Here is a 21370-nt window from a genome sequence, read left to right on the forward strand (position 1 = left end):
TTTTCTAGAGACAAACAAAAAGAATTGCGGTGGCCAAAACATGAATTGGAGCACCCCTGAGCGGCGTAAAATCAGCTACACTCAAAACCTAAATCATTACTTAGTTCTTGGCTGGACGAAAGAGTGGCATCTCTTCATCATTTCTACTCCCCGAAAGGCTCCCATCCGTTTGCAATGTCGTGTTAAAGGCTCGATTGCTTAAGCGCATATCTCGCGTAACGTTCAAAAGTCTGGCCCACTTCGCCGAGATATTTATGAACTGATGGCTAGGTGATTCCATGTACGTTGAACGGAACCTTGCGAAAGCTTTAATTGCAGATGTCTTAGGTAAAGAATGTGGGGTCGTAAAGTTATCTAGGGGAGCTAGATGACAGGGGTTGTCGTCGTTGCAGAATTCTCAACGCTTCGCCATGCTCTCGAATGCCCCATTTGATCTGCGATATTTTTACAAGGTGACAAGTTTTGGGGATTTTTATATCGCATAGTCTGTGCCCTGTTTCAGACATCACGTGGAAGGTGCAACAGATGGGCAACACAGTCTGGATTGCAAAATTGTGCTGATTGGTCAGTGATTCTTACCGTGTCTTGCGGAAAAATTTCTATACATGGCCCATTTTGGGACCTTAACCTCTTTCCCAAGCATTCCACCCTAAAAGAGCCGTTCAGCAGACCGGGAAAAATGTTGTACCCATTGCAAACAGGTGGTTACCCGGCTGAACCAGGAAACGAATGAGAAGATGGAGAGGTCAGCCGGTGGTTAAGAGACACTGGCCTGCTACTACACACTGGGGAAGGGGGAATATCATGTTCGAGAGGTAGGGTGAGAATGATGGGTGGGTGATGTCATATTCCTATGAGGTTTCACTTGTGGTCGGAGGTAATGAGGACTCCATGCACACATGAAACGAAGTCGTGAAACGCAACATGCCTCAAATGTCTTGGACAAACACCACTTATCATTGTAGAAACGCCTCCACAATGTTCAAAACGAACCTGCTACCTCCCAAATATGAAGCAGATGCTCTAGAAAGCCACTGCTTGGGCAATAGGTTGCAATTGCAACGGGATACGAAAGAAAGCGAATAAAGACGCAAGACTAGAGAAAGCACGCACACAGCCGCCGGAATAGAACTGGTTTATTCTTGACTCAACCACATACTTAAAACCACCTTCCTGTCCAGGTGCACGTGCACAAAACCAAATGAGGTCACAATTAAAGTACCCGACGAGGCACGGCGCTCTTTCTTGATGATCACGACGGATAGATCACTTATGAAAGTCATATTTTTGATCTTAAACGGCTTCAGAAGCTCGCGTTCGTGTCTAGTCTTTTTCTAGCGAATTATTCAGGTCCGGTAAAACAATTGTGAACGGCTTCTCCATTTTTGCACATGAAATACCATGTTGCTTCCCTTACCTTGTCGACAGGAGTTGCCGTGCTTTCTAAGCCTTTCGTTCAAGCACTGCTAGTTTTTCCTATGTCAGCTTTTAGCAGTGAGTGGGGATAAATACACTGTCTAGTCTTGGGTATTTTTTTCGCTGTTTCGCTGAGCTATTGCTAATAAACACGAACCAGCTGGCCCAGCAATTCCCTGTTCTGAGCAGGTAAACGAGAACTTAATCAAAAATTGTTTAAAGCTATCAGTTTCTTTCACAAGCGCATGTACAGACGCGACGCCAAGATCATATGAAAGAAACGTAGGGTGAGGACAGCCCTAAGCTATGGCGTGTGTCAATGATCAGCATAAGCGCCCACCGCTCTTGCATTGAACCTTTCCTGTTCAGTAGTTGATCCTGTTAGCGGGTTCTACCTCGGTATGGAAAGTATTATTTCGACCGTTGTGGTTATACAAAAGGCACATGTTCTGTGAGATATCAGTGCATGTTGAAGGGCCCCCGGAAGCCGTAATTTAACTCTCGGCATGGAGAATTTAATATCATTGCGACTGTGAGAAACCTTTTTTTTCTTGGAGTGCCTGTCTTAGAAACTCCTTCTAATGATCCACTTGTCACGTTTGTTGTCATATTCGATACTGTACCCTAACTTTCGGCAAGATGACCGCAACACTTTAAGAGAACGCATGCGATCGGGGTTACGTTCACATTTAAGCGCTTTTGGCACACAGAAGAGGTACAAAACTGATTGGCACAGTGTATCCACTGAGCTGGGCCATATGACATGACTGCTGTTTTGACGACTTTAATTAGAGTGGATATTTTTTGTATACTTGATGGTTTGGAAGAGCAACTGGATGTAATTCTAATAAAATCCGTGACGGTGGGAAACCGTACATAAAATCCTATTTGTAGTGCACACATTTTCAAAACTTTTAACCTGCGGTCATGTAACGTCAGCAACAAAGCATACAGTTTTATTGTGCGGTTTCAGTTTTGGGTCCTATCGATACCTAATTTGTCACCATCCTTATATGCGACCTACCATTCAAGTACCGAAATCGAGCTGCCGCGTAGAGCTACCCGCGAGGACGGGTTGTGACGGCAGCTATTCTTGTAGCATTGCCGAAACGGTGGATATTGCTCACATGGGATTTCTAAGAAGATTATTGGTTATATTTCGCCGTGACTACAATGTGCCGAATGTGGGTCTGTGCGCATTGTTTCCTTATTCGAGCACGAAGAAACGGAGCAACTCAGCAGGCAAAAGACTGCGAGAGGTGAAACAGCAATAATAGGTAGTAAATATGTACATGCATCTGTTACAAACCTTTTCACGCAGCCTTAATGCAGGATATCAATGACACCATGCACGCTTTCTTTGATGTAGGAGCTGACAGAGGAGAAAGTGTTCTTCATCACCGCCTGCCTCCTCAGCTGCTCGAAGACGCCAGACGACAACTTGTATGGCGGCGACTGCAACAAGGCGGTGGCAAATTTCGCGCCATTCGCAGAAGCGTTCAAGTGCCACCCGGGATCAAACTTGAACCCGATAACGAAGTGCACGTTTTTCGACTAACCTCTTAGGATCCCGCACCATCCACCGATCTACATAATGTTTTGTTTTTCCCGCCTCGTTCAACTTGCTGTCTTATTCAAGATCTACTGTGTTGTTGGTTAGGTGAATTGCATTTGTTAATTGAGTTTCATATAATTTAGGGCTGGTGTGCCACTACAATCTTGCGGAAATCATGGTGCATTGACATATCTGCATGAACTGTTATTTCGCACGTGATTTTAAGCTGATACTTTCGTTCTTGCTAAAAAAAAAGTTTCTTTAGTTTGGTGATGTACATTTAACGTTGGTATTTGTTTACACGTGCTTTATGGGATAAGGTCGTTATTGATTGTCTTGGTCTGTGCCTGTATTCTGTAATACTTTCTAGATAGCTGCTTTTTTGTATTGAAATGTGATGTTACCTCTATGTTTCCGCAGCCTGCAGCTGAAGCGCTCCTTTTGAAGTGTTTAGCGACTTTGCGATCTGCCTAAAGGCAAAGACGCGTTGGTGTTTCTGGTGGACTGCGTTTGTAGTGATATCGCATCTTGTTGAAAACAATTTACGATGAGGAGTCTTAGATGCTCCACAAAATTACTGTAAATGCTGCTTGAAAATGCCGCAATTCTTCGCAGTGTCCTCTGCTGGATGATTCGCGCAGCCAGTTTGGACTGTTGGGTGTGGGTTCTAACTTGTGATCGTGATTAGCCTGCAATGACGGCTAGGATGGGGGCCGTTCAAGACCTGAGTGCCGAATTACGAGGTGCCTTCCTCGGGTCAGAAACTTCATGAGCGACACACGCCGGTTACGCCAGTGCATGCTGATACAGGCTGAGTGCTAAGAATATACTGGCGCGATTGCTGTGCTCGTTTTCGAAGCGCTGCCATAAAAGTAGCAGCACGGACTGCATACCATGCACTACGTGATCTACCCTCTCGATGTGCTTGGTACCACGGTTGGTGTCCCCCACCCTTTCGTTCCAGAGAGTATTCAAGCCTCAATAATGTGCGCGTATTTGGCGGTGGACGAAATGAACGATTTTTGCATGTTGCATGGAAGCGAAGCGTATGAACAGCCTTACCTTTGTTTAATAACGTTTGGTAAAAAAGACTTGTTTGCTGATTCTAAAGTCCTGCAACCCCCGATAAGCAGCAAGAGCATACGGGCAAGCATTTTTGGTCAACTTTTTTTCCTTATAATTATCCACTGAATAGCCAGAAAGTATAGTAACCTAGCCGGAGTATGAATTTTTGTGGTATGAAGTCTCAGCCAGTAGGCCAAGACTGCTCACAACTGACAGTGGTACTGAGATGATGTGTTTTTTGCTGGAGATTTTTTTTGTTCAACCGTTCAATTCAGGAACATCTCGGTTCCACATACTAAATGCCGGTGTACATTGTAATTATGTACTTCACTGGAAAAAATAACAATGTTTTGTATTCACTCTACATCAATGGCATGAAGACTAAGTACATATCCACTGGTGTATCAAGGTGCCAGAGACAAATATAAATGAGTGTAGAAACACCTGTCAGTTAAAAGTCCGAATAAACTGATAACGACGCCGGAAAGGACAGTTTGGCATGGTTTTTCCTGGTGGCAAAGCATTGAAAGACTGAAACACGGCTTGGCAAAGCGTGCCTTCCCCGAAATGAACATTGGTTCATTTTGAAGAAAAGATTGTGCATTGACACCTGCGCTTACAATTAAGGGCATTCAATTGGAGGCATACATATGTCGTGGTTTTGAATCCGTATCGCAAACTAGCCACAACCGTAACCTGCAGATGGATTCATAATGGGTAGACGCAAGAAAATTGCTGCCTCTCCAATTTTGATAGGATACAAAGTTATAGTTTTGGTATAATTCCTTCCTCCACCGTTTTGATGAAAGTAAGGCATTCATGCTAATGGGAGAATGAAATTAGGAGAGAGATTGACTCACGTTGACTCCATGTGAACCACAGTGGCTATCCTGGTCTTCCTCAGACGAGGACTGAACAGTGATCCCACCCTGTCTGAATGAAGTTAATTGCCAAGAAAATAATATTTTACCAACAGCTTCTGGCAAAATTGCAACTTTTGGTTTGCATCTGCACCCTAAGGACAGTCTTCGATATCTGAGTCTTCGCATAATGCGCCTATAGGGTATGCATAACTATAGCTGTAATTCACTCTAGGGAGCACGCTATGGATACATGCGTGCAGCTCTTCACTATCATCGTACCTAAGCTGTCTCCCATCCACAAGGTTAGCCTGCGTGTCTTAGCTGGTGAACCCAGAAATGTCTGTGCATAGAAAAATGACAGCTGAGCCGTGCTTAGACGATCATATGTAATCAACATGCAGTCCCAAATAAAATTTATGCCACGGGTACAAAATGGATCTCCTAAAACCTACTGTTCAACAATAAACCCCTTTATTGTACATAAAAGGTAAGTAAATGTCTGAGAAAGACCACACCAAACCAGAGGCTATCGAAGGCAAAAACGAAATGAAAAAGAAAGGGTGAGACGGTCGCCCTAAAAAAAGTTAGGACCAAATATACAAAAACTAATTATACAAATTAAAAGCGGGAAAAATGAGCAGAGAGGACCTATTACGGAAGAAAAGCGCAAAAACTACTAGATCCAGCGTGCCCAGAAGCTTGACGTGTTGTTGTAGGTGTCCAGGAGGTGAGAATGAGTTGGGAAGGGAAAGGAGGAAGAACCTTTAATGGTACAAGCCGTAGATTGCCCGCTTTTAGGAAAATGATTTAATCAGCAACACTAACTCCTTTTCCGATATTTTCTCAAAAAGCATCCGCTGCAGCTATGATTCAGACGAACTGGAGTATTGGAAATGGCGTTGACTTTCTTTATATACCTATATGCAAACTTTGCTGTACGTATAGCCAGGCGCGCAGGTTAAGCCTCTCTGTTGCCCTTGCAGATAATAAACTGTTGTATTTTGCCCTAATTTATTCTCTACTGGTGTACTGTAATCTAATCTGGGGTCTTGCAACAAAACTTGTTCAGGCTATTTTCTTTAAAAAAAAGCTTTACGCGCTTGTTCCACAGACCCTTCAAACGATCACCTCTCATTTCACGCCGTACTTAATCATCCATTTCCTGTGTGCCATAAGTATTTTGTTACTGTACATATCTTTCATAAAATTAGGCAAGACGTCGCATCATTTAGAAATACATATCTGAAAAGAAATACTGGCTACAGCCTGCGTGTTACCTCTCTTGTTCCCACTCGCGACCGGACTAATTACGGCACCCAACATACAGATAACCAAATTAGTATAGTATGCAAGGCCTATCCTTCAATAATTGGTGATGCTATAAACAGCAAAACTATTTTTCAATTTAAAAATAAAATGAAATTGCTTTTTTCCACTTCTTGGGAATGCACCAAATCTATGTGACTTGTAGTGCTTGATATATTATTTTCTTTACATTTTGTGTCACGAATTGTAGCGTTACTGATGTACTTTGCTTGTTTACGACACCATGGTTCTTATCTAATTTCTTACAATGCCAAATATATTCTATGGAATTTTTTTGTCATTGGTTATATTTTGTTTTGCCTTAGTGAAACTGACCTTGACCTCGTCCATCCTTCAGCCATTGATATGTGACCCGGGGTGAGGCCTCGTCAGGAAGAATGCTACCAGCTTCTTTCTTTTGCCTCTTCCCGTGGGCATGTTCTGTGTACATGATTCATGTCCGAATAAGCTTATTATTATTAATATTATTATTAATATAGACCAGCGCTTCGAAGAACGGAGCTTTCTGCAGCACTGCAGCTACACAAAGAGAAGTCTGGCTTTCTTCTTGACTGTAGCATTTAGCAGATATATATGCAGAGTAATTTTGTGAAGGCTCCTCATTAGGTTTACGTCGCAGTTATGCCTTCAATTTATAGTCTACCTTTCCTTAAGCTTCCTACTGCAAAAAAAGCACTGGCATGATACAGCTATTGTGTAATTATGTGTAGCATGAAACTACCTGAACAGAAGTATTTAGTCTCAAAATTGAATTCATTATTGCCGAACTGACTGGGCGGCAATGCTATAACACATTTCTCCAACCCATTGCACTCATATCTGCCTCCTTCACAGCTAGGCATGGCCATAAAAGTTTGTAACACTTTGTTGCCGTATATTCACAATTCTAAGAACTGCCCTCCTCCTCCTCCTCCACGGTATATAAGCTTCTTATCTCGGAGGAATGTTTTGGAATAAAGTGCGCACCCGACTACTGTTCTCAAGGACGCGGTATCGAATCCCGGCCTCGGCGGCCGCTTTTCCATGGAGGCGGAGGGCAAGGTGCCCGTGTGCTGTGCTATGTCAGTGCACGTTAAAGAACCCCAGGTGGTCGAAATATCCGGAGTCCTCCACTACGGCGTCTCTCACAGCCTGAGTCGCTTTGGGACGTTTAATCCCACAAACGAAATGAAACCAACCACGTTTTGCGAAGAGAAGCGCGTAGATGAGCCTGTCAGCTCACTTGCTCACTCAGGCGTGGAGCAGGAGCCGTCGGAGTCCCGACATGGCGCGATGTTTGCGGGGTTATTTTTGGCTTGTGTTGATACATGATAGCTCGGAGCACATAAAACCAAACGCCGGCCGAGATCGACTCCGAATACCTTATCAGCGTGTTGTCGCATGGACCTGGAATTGGTAGCATTCTGCTATTCGGCGGAGCTTGGGAGGTTTTGTTAGGCCTCTCGGGCCCGCGTTTGTTGTCAGCTGTCTGACAGCCATAATGGAAGACGTCATATGAGTAACTGAAATTGTATTTGCCATTTACTAAATATAATGTTCCTTATCACGCATGTGGCCTACGGCACAAAATAAGTAATTCAACGGCCAAAAGGCTGTTTTCTATCTTCTTCACTTCAAGGTAACATTATGAAATTGTGCGTTTCAGCCTCCAGCACCGACGCACAGGTTTCTATGCCGCCAGTGGCGTCATAACAAAACAGGTGACACCAAGGGTAGTACAAAGTAGGAGTACTGCCGTTCCCCCAAAACTTCTGCAACGCAGTGCCAAGTACGTCACTAAATATAAAACACAACAAAAAGGAAGTCAATAAAGCCATTTGTCCCTTGTGTCCATTACTCCGCCCTCCTCCTTTTGCGCTACCTTTTATTCCAAGAAGTCAATAAAGCCTTACGTTGTGGGAATTCAATATTTCCCTCGCCCGCAAGACGCGGTGAACACCCTCCTCCTCTCCTTCACAGAGACTTCGCATCTTTACCCTCCTGGCCTCATTTCCCCGGAGCTGTGACGGAGAGTCCGGAGGTGAGAGAACTGGCGTAGCATGCCGGGCGGCCCCTCCTTCACCCTCCCTTCTCATCTCGGCGGACAGCATCTGCATCCAGAGAGACGACGCCGCATCGCCGGAGCGCGCGGATGCTGCTACGACACCGAGGAAGAATGTTGGGCACTCCCAATAAACAGCTTGGCCCGCTGACTGTGCCTCCTTGATTCGTTATTCCCTGCCACAGATGTGGTCAGAGCTAGCGGCGAGGCGTTTTGCTATTAGAGCGGAGTCAGGACCCCGTGAGAACCCTCACAAAGTGTTTTTCGAGCATAGAGCGCAGTACGTAAATCTAAATGCACAATTAAGGAATTATTTTTATTAGTGTGAATTTCTCCGATTGTGAACCCGAAGCATTCAAACATGCGCTTCTTCGTAACCTATGTTAAAAATTCTGCTTTTTTGTTTTTATTAATATTATTATTATTATATTATTTATAACCTAAGTTTTGTTATATTTTTATTATTTTTATTTTATTTTATTTTGTATACTAGTTACGCCTATCTGTAACGTCTCAACGGCCCTGATAGTAACCAAATCAATAAATTAAAAATAAATTACAGTAGAAATCTTATTTCATATATTGCGTCCATTCGAGCCATCGAATAAGTTAACTTGGATATCGGCGCGGCGTACTTCCGTTTTCTGAACGGCAGGGCCCCGCAACTTCTTTCTCCTCACTGGTTGTCTCTCCGTGAGATAAACGGCGATTGTTGCAGAGAGGTGTCTTTGAATTCAACCTAAAGGTAGCAAATTCACTGAAGGCAGGAATTGTTTACGATGAAGGTACCTGCATACTGTAACCGTTGTCATAGAGTAACTCCTGGCTGTGTTTGGGTGTGTTTTGCGGCTATGAAGAATAACCATCACAATATGTAGCCTAAAGGGGAACACCACCCCAAGATAGATGTAATCTAGTTGAACGTTGTGAAATAAAATAAAGTGGCACTCACAGGATTAATACATGTAGGATTCGAACACGCGTTTAGTGCTAAGATAAGTAGCGTTATTCGATTGCGTTACTGAAGCGACGAGAATTACAGGCTTCAAATGGGTTCTTATTCCTTTTATTTCAACGCACTAAAGATGACGCGACTGTGACACACCCAGTATTTCCGTTGCTGCAGTTTGCGGGGAATTACAATACGCTAAAAATTACATCAGCGATTCCGAGGATCATGTGGTTAGCATGTATTGCTACAGTGACTTTGAGTTACAAAAATAAAGAGGACGACGTGCACTTCTGTTTAATGAAATTACTTTCGGGCAATTTGTACACCTCACAACGTCTGTAAAATATATTCTTTTATTTGCGTATAAAAGCAAGAGAACAATTTAGGCAAATAAAATGCATTTAAGAAGCCGAAATCATCTTCAGTGTGAGGGCAAAAAAGGCTGCCGCATATAGCAAGTGGCACTGGCGCGGAATGCGATATCAACTGTTATTTATCAAGTTTTTAAGCCAATGCCACCTATTGGGCTCTTCTTGATCATATCCAGGCACTTCGCAACGTTGCATTCAGTCTCATATTGCGCTCATCCGAGTCGTGGTTGAAGGCTCACCAATGCACACGTAGCACTGTTTTCAACCCGAACCCAAACTGCACAAATAGTCCAGAAGGCATATCGTTGCCCGAATTGTCCAATAACAGTGGTCACGATCTGAACGTTTCAAAAGCTGCTGCTGGCATTGTTTGCATTCAATGAAGCAATCTTTCTACAAGCTGAGTATTCGGTACATACGCTATTATGAGAAAAACAATGTGCCTCGCATACAATCACCTCGTGCTCCGCGTACACCTCTTCTTAAAGGTTCAACCGCAGGCTGCTGTTATGTTGGCAGTTTCTTACTTCAATACCAACATAAGGGAAGGGATTTGAAAACTATGTAATAAACGGTATAGGAAATTCGTGCAAAACACATGAGCATGAAATCAGGAACAGTCTCTGCACACAACGTGTAGATATTAAAAATAAGTTGTCAAAGAAGCGCCATGGGCTAAGAAAACTTGATCCTAAAAAATACGTCGAACATCGGCACGGTTATACTGTATGAGTTGGTTTAAAAACAACAATTCATGAAGATTTAGCGTTATATCACCTTTTCTAGATTAGGGTTATGATGGTTCATATAAATGAGTGTTCAAGAAACCTACATGGCAGTGAGATGCACCACACCACGCTCCATTGCCAATAATCTGGTAAGCTAAACATGCGGGAGAAAGGACAGGTATGAATCTGGAGAAGATGTTGGCATCTTGGCGGTTAGTCGAAAAAAGTGCACTTGGTAATCGGGTTCATGTCGGATCCTGGACGGCACTGAAAGGCTTCCGCAAATGGCGCGAAATTTGCCACCGCTTTGTTGCAGTCGCCACCGTACAGGTTGTCAGCGGGCGTCTGTGAACAGCTTAAGAGGCACGCGGTGATGAAGAAGACCTTTTCTTCAGTGAGGACCTGCGACATCAATGAACCACAATACGTCAACATTAGACTTTACTCAGTTTGGGGAAAGGCTGATAAAATGTACATGCATATATTCATAAACGCCCTCTGCTGCGTCAGTTAAACGGTATTTTTTGCTTATTGTGGTAGTCAAAAGAATAAGAGATATATAATGCGTAAACCTGCGTGGGTAATTCTTCGTAGTTTGGCAAAGCTATAGCGATGTCTGCTGACATAGTTCTCAGAGCGAGCCTTACACAGACCGCAACATTCAGGCACCAGAATGCATATCTCACTCAAGGATACAAGCAAATTTGCGATAGGAAACAAACTTTAGGCGGCCATGGAATAAAACCACGTCTTGATGCCAGTGTTTCATGTCCCGAGGCGACACATCTTATGCGTTAACTTCATGAATAGGACGTCTAGTACTGTGCCCTGCCCACGCGGAAGATAACTTAACAGAACTCGTGCTTCTGCAGAAGACGGTAAATAGCTTTCGATGGGGAAACGCAAGCGCTCTGAAAAATCGAGACGGAATGAAGAAATCGACAGAACAATCCTCCGATATGGTTTGATGGTACCACGTCGTTACGGTTCCCGTACCTGGCGATGCCGCTAGTCCTAATATGCGGGACACGGACTGGCCAAACCCTGAGGGCGATCAGTGTTCTCGGCCCAGATCGAGTGGCCTCTCCATGTCACCGACGGCATCATAAAAGTTGACTAGATTATCGGCATTGGTGCCGAAACATGTGTCCTTGCCCCAACGTTGGCTGAGCGCAGCCATCCTCCTGACTCGTCTTCTCCCACTGCGGTAAACAGATTTAACATTGCTACATTAGGCGGTGCATGTACTTATATCTGCATAAGAAGAAGAATCTCGTGAATTTTGGTGAAGACGACATTGGAGCAGTGTCGGTTGGTGCCCGGTTAACGCTGCTGTGTTTCTGTGTGCTGTGTGCGGAGTCATCTTGGACGAATATCTTGACCTTACCTTGCCACGTACCATCTTGGTGGAGGTGACTAAAGATCCCCGTGCGCTCAGAACAGAATCTAAGAGCAATATAGCACAGAAAAGTTGGATTTGCGCAGTGGCCGCCCCCTAACCTGGCTCACAACGACGTCAGCAACGACCACTATGACCTTCGAAGCAGCCCCTACCAACGCAGCAACATCGGCTCAGCCAGTGGTACTCACGAAGATCCGCCATTCTCCCATCTATAATGGGGAAGACAAGCCAGGTGTTGACGACTGGCTAGGTGAGTACGAGCGCTGCAGCAGAAACAACCACTGGGACGCGACCATTATGCTGGCGAACGTAATATTCTATTTGGCGGGAACAGCTCGGACGTGGCTCCAGCATCACGAGCAAGAGCTAGTGACCTGGGAAATCCGTAAACAAAAGCTACAGGACTTGTTCGGAAAGCCGATTGGGCGGCCTCTCGCAGCAAAACCACTCACACCCAATCCCCCACGGAGCCCTACCTTGCCTATATTCAAGACTTCCTTTCGCTGTGCTGCAAGGTGAACAGCTCCATGCCAGAAAGTGACAAGATAGGGGATATCCTCAAGGGTATAGCGGATGATGCGTTCAGCATCCACTACTGTACGAATTGCCCTACCGTTGAATCGGTACTTCAAGTCTGTCGAAAATTCGAGTAGGCTAAACAACGCCGTCTCATACATCGCTTTGAACGCCTTCCAAACACGGCGGCTACATCATCCTGCGCTGACCTGCCGCCTTTGGAACAGCCTTCTTATCCAGCGAACATCATTCGGATCATGCGGAGAGAACTCGAGGCCTTGGCTCCTGCACCACTCACGTCTCCGCCACCCGACAGCATGGCCATGATACAGGCCGTTGTTCGCCAAGAACTCGCCAACGTCGGCATCTCCTCCAGCCCCGTACCACCACCGTCACCAACGCACCCTGTTTCTGTAGTAGCTGCTGGTGCCGTGAGCCAGGTTTCCCCACGTCGCTACCTTAGCCCCAATCCTGCAGAGTGGCGCACCTCAGATGACAGGTCAATTTGCTTCATTTGGTGTCGCGCCAGCCACACATCTCGTTATTGCCGTAGCCGTACTTTCTTCGCCCCTCGCTCTTATTACAACACCGACCGTCGATACTACAATAGACCTCGACGCTTCCCTGCCCAACCAGAGGAGCCCCGTCGCGCCTATGATGGACCTGGACATTATCTTCCTCAAACAGATCAGCCTCGGAACGAAACCGTCCCGACGGCCCGTCGCGCCAGCCTATCTCCATCCCCACTGGCTCGTCGATCCCGTTCACCGGTACCTCGTCGCAGCTCCTCATCATACGCCGGCACCTACTCGGGAAACTAGCGAGTGCAGCGCACGGGAGTGACGTTGCATTACCGACTCGGACTGTCAACTAGGAACCGACGCCCACACCCAGACGTAACCTCATTGACATTCTTGTGGACTGAGTCTCCGTTTCTGCCCTTATTGACACTGGAGCCCATATTTCAGTCCTTAGTTCGTCGTTCCGCGAGCGCCTCAAAAAACGTCTTACTCCCGCTAACACCTCTACAGTTCGTGTTGCTGATGAAAACACTGCTACCATCATCGGAATATGTACTGCGCTCGTCAGCATCGCCAGCCATCACGCCCCTTTGCTTTTTGTCGTTCTTACTACTTGTCCTCAAGACGTGATTTTAGGCCTAGACTTTTTTACAGTCCATTCCGCTCTCATTGACTGTGCCTCTGGACGTCTGCGCCTAGTCCTGCCCCATTGTGTTTATGACCCTTGTGCTGACCATTCCCAGCCATCGCCTCCGTTCCAGTACATTGACTCGCCTACCTACCGAGGCGGCAGTATACGTGCCCATGCCACCTTTTCCCTCCCTTCCTGACGGTGACTACGTTGTCAACCCCATCATCGACGTCACTCTTCAGCGCAACATCGTCCTACGTCATAACATTTTACAGGTCGAGAATAATCTCACCTACATTCCCGTAGTCAACTTCAGCATGTCTTCGCAAGTTCTCCCGGAGGGTATTTTCCTCTCCGACCTGGCACCTTTGTCCAGCTTTACTATTTCTGCAGTGCTGTCAGACCGTCACGCCGAGGTACCTAAACAATCTGTCCCGTCACAGAGTCCGGAGGACCGCATCTCAGCCATGGTTGCCTCTAACCTGCGTCCCAAATATGCAAGCGCCCTTGCCCGCCTTTTGCGGACATACAGCGACATTTTTTATTTCGGCGACGGATCCCTGGGCCAAACGTCCGCCGTCACACATCGCATCGATAATGGAGATACCCGCCCTATTCACAGACGGCCTTACAGAGTTGCTCTTTTCGATCACCGGGTCATTCAGGAAGAAGTGGAGAAAATGTTGGCCAGCAACATTATTGAGCCGTCCAGCAGCACCGGGACGTCTCCGGTAGTACTCGTTAAAAAGAAAGACAACAGCTGGAGGCTTTCCGTAGATTATCGACACCTAAACAAGATAACCAAGAAAGACGTGTACCCTCTTCTAAGGATCGATGACGCCCTCGACTGCCTGCACGGTGCCAACTACTTCTCCTCCATAGATCTCAGTTCTGGATATTGGCAGATCTCTGTTGACGAAAGAGATCGTGAAAAGACGGCTTTTGTCACCCCAGATAGCCTCTACCAATTCAAGGTGCTGCATTTCGGTTTATGTAATGCCCCTGCGACCTTCGAGCGCATGATGGACTCTCTACTACGCGGGCTGAAATGGACCACATGTGCGTGCTACCTCGATGACATTTTCGTATTTTCATCCACCTTCCAGGGCCACCTCCATCACGTTTCGGCTATACTTGGCGTCTTCCGACGAGCTGTCCTTTAGTTGAACTCCAAGAAGTGTTGCTTTGGTCGCCGAGAACTCAAGGTCCTCGGACACTTAGTCAACACCCATGGCATCCAGCCGGACCCCGACAAAATTCGCGCTGTAAGTAGTTTTCCTATACCGAAATCTACCAGCGACGTGCGTAGCTTCCTCGGACTGCTCATATTTCCGGCAATTTGTACAAAACATCGAGGAAATGGTCCGTCCACTCACGCAGCTTCTGAAAAAGGGGTCTCCCTTTCCTGGGGCCACAAACAATCGGCCGCCTTCGTCGCTCTTATTGCCCACCTCACCGGTCCGCCAGTGTTGGCTCACTTCAATCTGTCAGTGCCCACAGAAGTACGCACCGACGCAAGTGGTCATGGAATTGGTGCCGTTCTCGCACAACGTCAGCTCGGCTCCCCTCGCGTCATCGCCTATGCCAGCCGACTCCTCTCTGCTGCCGAATAGAATTATTCAATCACTGAACGTGAGTGCTTAGCCCTAGTTTGGGCCATTACGAAGTTCCGCCCTTACTTGCATGGGCGGCCATTCACAGTAGTTACTACCTACCAGGCATTGTGTTGGCTTTCCACATTCAAAGACCCTACTGGCCGCCTTGGACGTTGAGCCTTGCGCTTTCAGTAGTACATTTTTTCAGTAGTTTATAAGTCTGGCCTGTTGCATCGAGACGCCGATTGCCTGTCCCGTCATCCAGTCGACCCGAAAGCCAACATGAATGTGACAATGACGCTTGCGTGCTCTCTATTTCTGACTTTTCCAACATTCGCCGGGAGCGACGCCAGGACCCTCAGCGTCGCGAAATTATCAATCGACTCAGCGCTGATCGCCATGACCTTTCCCATCGTTTGTTTGTGCTCCATGACGGCACCTTATACCGGCACAATATGCGACCTGATGGCCCCGACCTTCTACTAGTAGTCCCTCAGCACCTACGCACAGCCGTCCTTGAACAGCTTCACGACGTTCCCACAGCGGGTAATCTAGGCGTCTCTCGCACATACGACAGTGTGCGCCGTCGGTTCTTTTGGTCAGGCCTATGCCGCGCAGTCCGCCGCTACGTGGCTGCTTGTGACCGCTGTCAACGCCGGAAAAAGCCATCAGTTTTACCGGCTGGACTCCTGCAGCCGATCGACATCCCCATAGACCCATTTTCCTGAATGGGTCTGGATCTTCTAGGGCCTTTTCCACTGTCTGCTTCGTGGAACAAATGGATTGCGGTGGCCAATGATTACACCACATGCTACCCGGTCACACAAGCTATACCAACCAGCTGTGCAACTGATGCCGCTGCTTTCCTCCTCAACGACGTTATACTCGTCCACGGAGCTCCCCGCCAACTGCTCACCGACCGTGGCCGTTGCATTCTTGCGCCTATAGTCGACGAGATCCTACGATCCTACCATCCACAGACGAACGAGCTTACTGAACGCCTTAACCCGACATTAACTGACATGCTGCCTATGTACGTTTCTGATGAACACCACGACTGGGACATAATGCTGCTATTTGTGACATTTGCATACAATTCGTCGCGTCACGACACTACCGGCTACTCCCCCTTCTATCTTCTATACGGCCGTGAACCTCTGCTTCCTTTTGACAGCCTGCTCCCTCCTGCCGCCACTGCCAACGCATATGCTCGTGACGCCATAGACCGAGCTGATGCTGCCCGCGTTGTTTCTCGCAACCAACTCGCAGCCTCCCAGCACTCCCAGAAACGTCGCTATGATTCTTTTCATTGCAACACCCAGTATTCTTGCGGCTATCTCGTGCTACTTTGGACCCCAGCTCGCTGCGTCGGCCTCTCGAAAAAACTTTTGCCCCGTTATACAGGACCTTTTGCTCCGTCTTTGTAACCGCGGAGGTGCGCAAGCCAATTATTGTTGCTGACGTTTTATGGCGCTACAAGCTCGTCGCTGACATGCGGTATAGCCGCATCTTGGGCTATTAGACGAGCTTGGCCGCCCAGGGCATCTCCTGTCACACATCACTTCTCCGGCTGCTCAAGGTGCAAACCACCGTTCCCGACCCTTGTCCAAGTGTACTTGTAGGGTTTGCAGACACTTTTCGTCCACCATCTCTTCAGTCATTGGTTGATCACAGCATGATTCATCATATCGTTACGATTGGCCCTGCCGTATCCGTTTGGTTTTGTTTGCTTGCGCCTTATCATCTGGGTGTGTGCAAACAAGAGATTTAGCACGTGATTAACCTTGGATTCATCTGTTTCTCCTCCAGTCTCTGGGCCTCGCCACTCCATACAGTGCTCCTCCTTGCAACCATGCGGCGATTACCATGTTCTTAATTAGGCCATCATTTCGGACAGCTATCCCATTCCCCCAATCCAGGATTCTACGTCGGCGTTACATGGCTGCACCACCTTCAACAAGATTGATCTCGTAAAGCGTACCACCAGATTTCTGTGGAGCCCTCGGATATTCCAAAGAATGCCAGTATTACATCCTCCGGTCTCTTCGAAAACTTCCGAATGCCATTCGGTTTGTCTTCGTATTGTGGCACAGACCCTTCAGCGTTTCGTTGACCAGGCCTTATAGACATGCTGCTTCGTCTACCTGAATGACATCCTTGTCTTCAGCCCCATCACAGAGGATCACAAGCTCCTCCTACATGAAGTGTTCGCACGTTTCTGCAAATGCGGTCCTGTCAGCGCTATCAAGAGCGCGTTTGGTGTCCCGAACTGCATTTCCTCGGCCAACGCGTCAATTACCGTCGTATTCATCCACTACGGCCCCTTTTCACAGCGATACGTGAGCTTCCTCAGGCAGCCAGTGCAAGGCAACTGTGCGAATTTCATAAACTCACCAACTTTTATCACCGCTTCATTCCTCGTCGTGCATACAAAAATCTCTACACGACCTTCCTTCGGGCCACTTGCTCCTGTCGCACAAAAACTGGGCGTTTTGTTAATAAACGGATAGGGGATCAATTGTGGCGCTACGGGCTGGAAGAACCAGTTTAGCTCAGCATTGCGCAAGCTGCGTGTCGCGCAAGGCATGGTTAAATTATATTAGGATGCTGGGCTAAGGTTGTGGCAAACTAGCACGAGAACTACTAGCAACATATATTAGAAAGAGGGGCAGTGTGTGTCAGCGATACATCAATGAAGCTTTCGAGGGAAGAAATCGATTACTTTGAACACGTTTTGTGAAAAGCTGGTGGCTTTGACTTTTTTATGCCCATGTGCTCGCTTACCTAAAGATTTGCTGGCGTGGCTGCAACAACATATAATAGATGTAGAGCTTGCCCTATTGTTTTCTTCCTTCCGTGTGGTTTTTACTGCGCTTCTTTTTCTCCTCCAAAAGTACGCGAACAGTGAATACGAAAACATATACCACGAAGTGGCTCGTTGGTAGGAATAGCTAATTCACGTACTTTGCAAAAAGGCGCAAAAATATCCAGCTATAAAAGCTCAATTACAGGCATTGTTATGATTAAAGCACAAGTAGCTACGCGTGGACTACTGGGGACGTTCTGGGGAAGGACTTCACAGTAACGACTTACCATGGAACGTTTAACATGCGCGTGATATCGCACGATATACAGACAATTTGTAATTCATCACGACCAAAATAAGGCCGCCTAGTCAGAGATCCAGCCTGCTGCGTTGGTATAAGCAGCCGAACTTCAAAACACCCTAGCAAACGTGGGGTAAGTTCACTCGTGCTATTATTCGTGGCGGCAGCCATTTTGCGGGTGTTTATCGCTCTTGGAGCTATATGTATATGTGTAATGACAAAGAATCTGATATCATTATGCTGTGAGGTACTTAGAGTTTATTGGGCACCAATCACTAATCTCGGAATGGAAATATTCGCAAAATTTCCTTACACTCGTCTGAGAGGTATAACAACATATTCGACAGTGACCGAGAGACGAGGCAATGCATGCGAAAAAAGCTCTTCTGGTGGGGTGCTGGCGCAGACGGTCCGAGAAGTGCGCCTTCGTTGACAGCGCTGTGGGTTTCGTGATTCGCCATCCCACGCGTCTATCTTCAGCAACCGGCATGTTTCCGTGAAACAGCCATCTTAGTTCTACTGTGCGTTAGTTTTCGTGCTGAAAATAACGACCTATGCCGACATCGACGGTTTTACAATTGGGTCAGGCAAAACATTAAGTTGCGCTAAACTGAACCGAATTGATAGAGCACGCGCAGATGGAGCACGCGCACATTGGAGCACGCACAGTCCCATCATGGTGCGCAAATTTATTCCGGGTCACTCGTGATTTGCCCAACGTTAACGGACTTAGCGGAACATGTTATTTGAGTCAACGTCCCTAAGTGACTCAGACTATGAGGGACGCTGTGGTGGAGGGCTCATCATATTGCTACGAAAATGACGAAGCGGGCAGTGACGCGGGGCGGAGCACTCGCGCCAGGCTCGCTGGTCATTTAAGCATATTTCATCGTCATGTTATCACGTCCTTCTGTTTCTATTGTATCGCCGTGTTCCATCGCCTCGTCATGCCACCACGTAACATTTGGTGGAGGTGCAGTTCATCCCCATCCTCGCCTTGCCCCGTCGAAGCCAACCGTACGCCGGATTCATCGGCCGAGAGCCCGTGGAGATCGCCGCCCAGCTTTACCCCAGCCCTTGGTGCTCAGACCCAACCAGCCGCTCTCCCCAGCCCCGTCCCCAGCACTGACCACAACACATGACGACCAGGAAGAGCCCAAGCCGACCCAAACGACCCTCCGACGAAGCGACCTGACGACCACTCGAGCGAAGACAGCACTGCCGCCCAAGCCGTTCGGCGTGTCCATGAGCCTTGGCCTTCGGCGAACGGTGAAGATTGGACCTGATGCTCTGGGGCAAGCATTCATCCCATCTTCGCATTCACTGTGATGTCCAGCGTTTCCGGTCCTAATGCCTTTGTCTGTGTTCATCGTCACTTCATGCAATGAATTTCTAGCAATCGATCGGGACGATCGCTCGGGGGCCCCGGGTAGTGCTACGAAAATGACGAGGCGGGCAGTGGCGCGGGGCGGAGCGCTCGTGCCAGGCTCGCTGGCCATTAAAGCATATTTCATCGTTATGTCATCACGTCCTTCTGTTTCTATTGTATCACCGTGTTCCATAGCTTCGTATGCCTCCACGTAACAATGTTTACGACTAGCGAGGGTGTTTAGCGCGCACTAGCGCGCACGGAGATCTGGCATTCCGCCTGCATCAAAACGCGACAGCCGCGGCGGTGTTTTTTAAAGCTAAATTTTTATTACTTTTTCTGATTACCTGGTTGTTGTAAGTTCCACGTGTCACCTGGCTCTGGCAATAATGACGTGATGAGCTACCCAAGAAGGAGGAGGACGATAAATATTTTATTATTTGAGGAAGTCAGGCAGGCAGGAGCTCTCGCGCTAGATGGCCAGGAGCCCTTGAGGTCTGGCGACCAGGGTTAGACGCTCAATGGCCCCAAGTTGGATCACCGGGTCCGAGCTGAGCATGGCGGCCTCCCACGAGCTACCCGAAGTTTTTATATGTCACCATATAAATGTGTCAATATTGTATAACACGCTTGAAAAGATGGCGATGCATAGCAAATTCAGCGATGATGATTACCTACGGCATGCTTACTGCTTCGAGGTCGAATGTAAGAATGATACTTTCCGAATCTATATGCCATCCTACCCATCTAAAACATCTCTGTGGCAATCTGTGCTGATGTCAGGCCCAGTCATTTACAGCCAGCGAGCTTAGACGAAAGGGCTCGAAATATAATACACCTTTGCGTTTTATACAGTATATAAAGCGTTTTAGGGATGGCTGCCACTAATGTGTAAACATAGGTCTTCTGATGTTGTCAACGAGGGTTCAGCCGCATCTCCCCTTTATGCACGACGCTCTTCTTTGCTTGCTGCTCCAGACCATGCTGACAAAGAAGGTAACATGACAATGGAACAATATGTTAGCTGCTCGGGGTAGCTGCTTTGAGCAGTGAGTGTTCCAAAGCGCTTTGTTCCATAATTTGTTCCACCACTGCGCCGAGGGAGATAATATTTTCATAATACTGCTAACTACAAATGTATATATAACATGATGGATATTCGATAAGAACCCCACAGCTCGAGAGGGCTCCTAGTAATAAGGCGGCATGTTGTTTGCAGAAAAGATAATGTTTTAATGAACCGTCACACTCTTAATATTTATTGATTATTTGCATGCCTTGCGGTATAGTATTCTAATATAAATCTGCAGTATATGCAAATGAGAATGGTTTGGTTTGGTTTGTGAGGTTTAACGTCCCAAAGCGACTTAGGCTATGAGAGACGCCGTAGTGGAGGACTCCGGTAATTTCGACCACCTGGGGTTCTTTAACGTGCACTGACATCGTACAGCACACGGACGCCATGCTTTTCGACTCCACCGAAAAGCTGCCGCCGTGGCCGGGATTCGATCCCGCGTCCTTGGGGACAGTAGTCGAGCGCCGTAACCACTGCGCGACCCCGGCGGGGTCAAATGCGAATGCAAAATAATTACTACTAACATGTTGCAGCAACGTAGCTGCAGATGAACGCGTAGTCTGGGTAGTGTTATGTTGTTTATTTGCCACTGACGGACAACTGATGATAATTCTCAGCATTTTAAACAATAAGCAGGTAGTACGGAGACCTGTGCTGTGCTCAATGGTTAGAATGCTTAGTATTGGACATGTCAAGTGAAGGGATTGGCGTTTATTCAAAAATAATATACTATGCAGTGCAGTGTTCTGCGCAACGTTTAATAGATAACATAGTTCAATATCTTAAATGATAAGCAGCACGTGCATAAACGATATTTTAATGAAAAAAAAGGAAGTG

General features: G+C 47.0%; 2 protein-coding genes across 2 annotated transcripts in view; one reads left to right on the forward strand and one right to left on the reverse strand.

The window, feature by feature from the left end:
* Nucleotides 1-3162, forward strand: part of LOC146177168 (endothelin-converting enzyme 1-like) — a 13980-nt gene extending 10818 nt beyond the window's left edge. Inside the window, exon 4 of the mRNA XM_084581478.1 lies at nucleotides 2786-3162. Coding sequence (XP_084437604.1) covers nucleotides 2786-2974 — 189 coding nt within the window. The 3' untranslated portion in view covers nucleotides 2975-3162. The remainder of the gene's footprint in view (nucleotides 1-2785) is intronic.
* A 7359-nt stretch (nucleotides 3163-10521) lies between these two features.
* LOC146177169 (endothelin-converting enzyme 1-like) overlaps nucleotides 10522-21370 on the reverse strand; it is a 30453-nt gene continuing 19604 nt past the window's right edge. Inside the window, exon 4 of the mRNA XM_084581479.1 lies at nucleotides 10522-10719. Within this exon, the coding sequence (XP_084437605.1) occupies nucleotides 10531-10719 (189 nt within the window). The 3' untranslated portion in view covers nucleotides 10522-10530. The remainder of the gene's footprint in view (nucleotides 10720-21370) is intronic.

The sequence above is a fragment of the Amblyomma maculatum genome, chromosome 10 (assembly GCF_055883805.1).
Source record: "Amblyomma maculatum isolate TAMU_Amacu chromosome 10, ASM5588380v1, whole genome shotgun sequence".
NCBI classification, from domain to species: Eukaryota; Metazoa; Arthropoda; class Arachnida; order Ixodida; family Ixodidae; genus Amblyomma; species Amblyomma maculatum.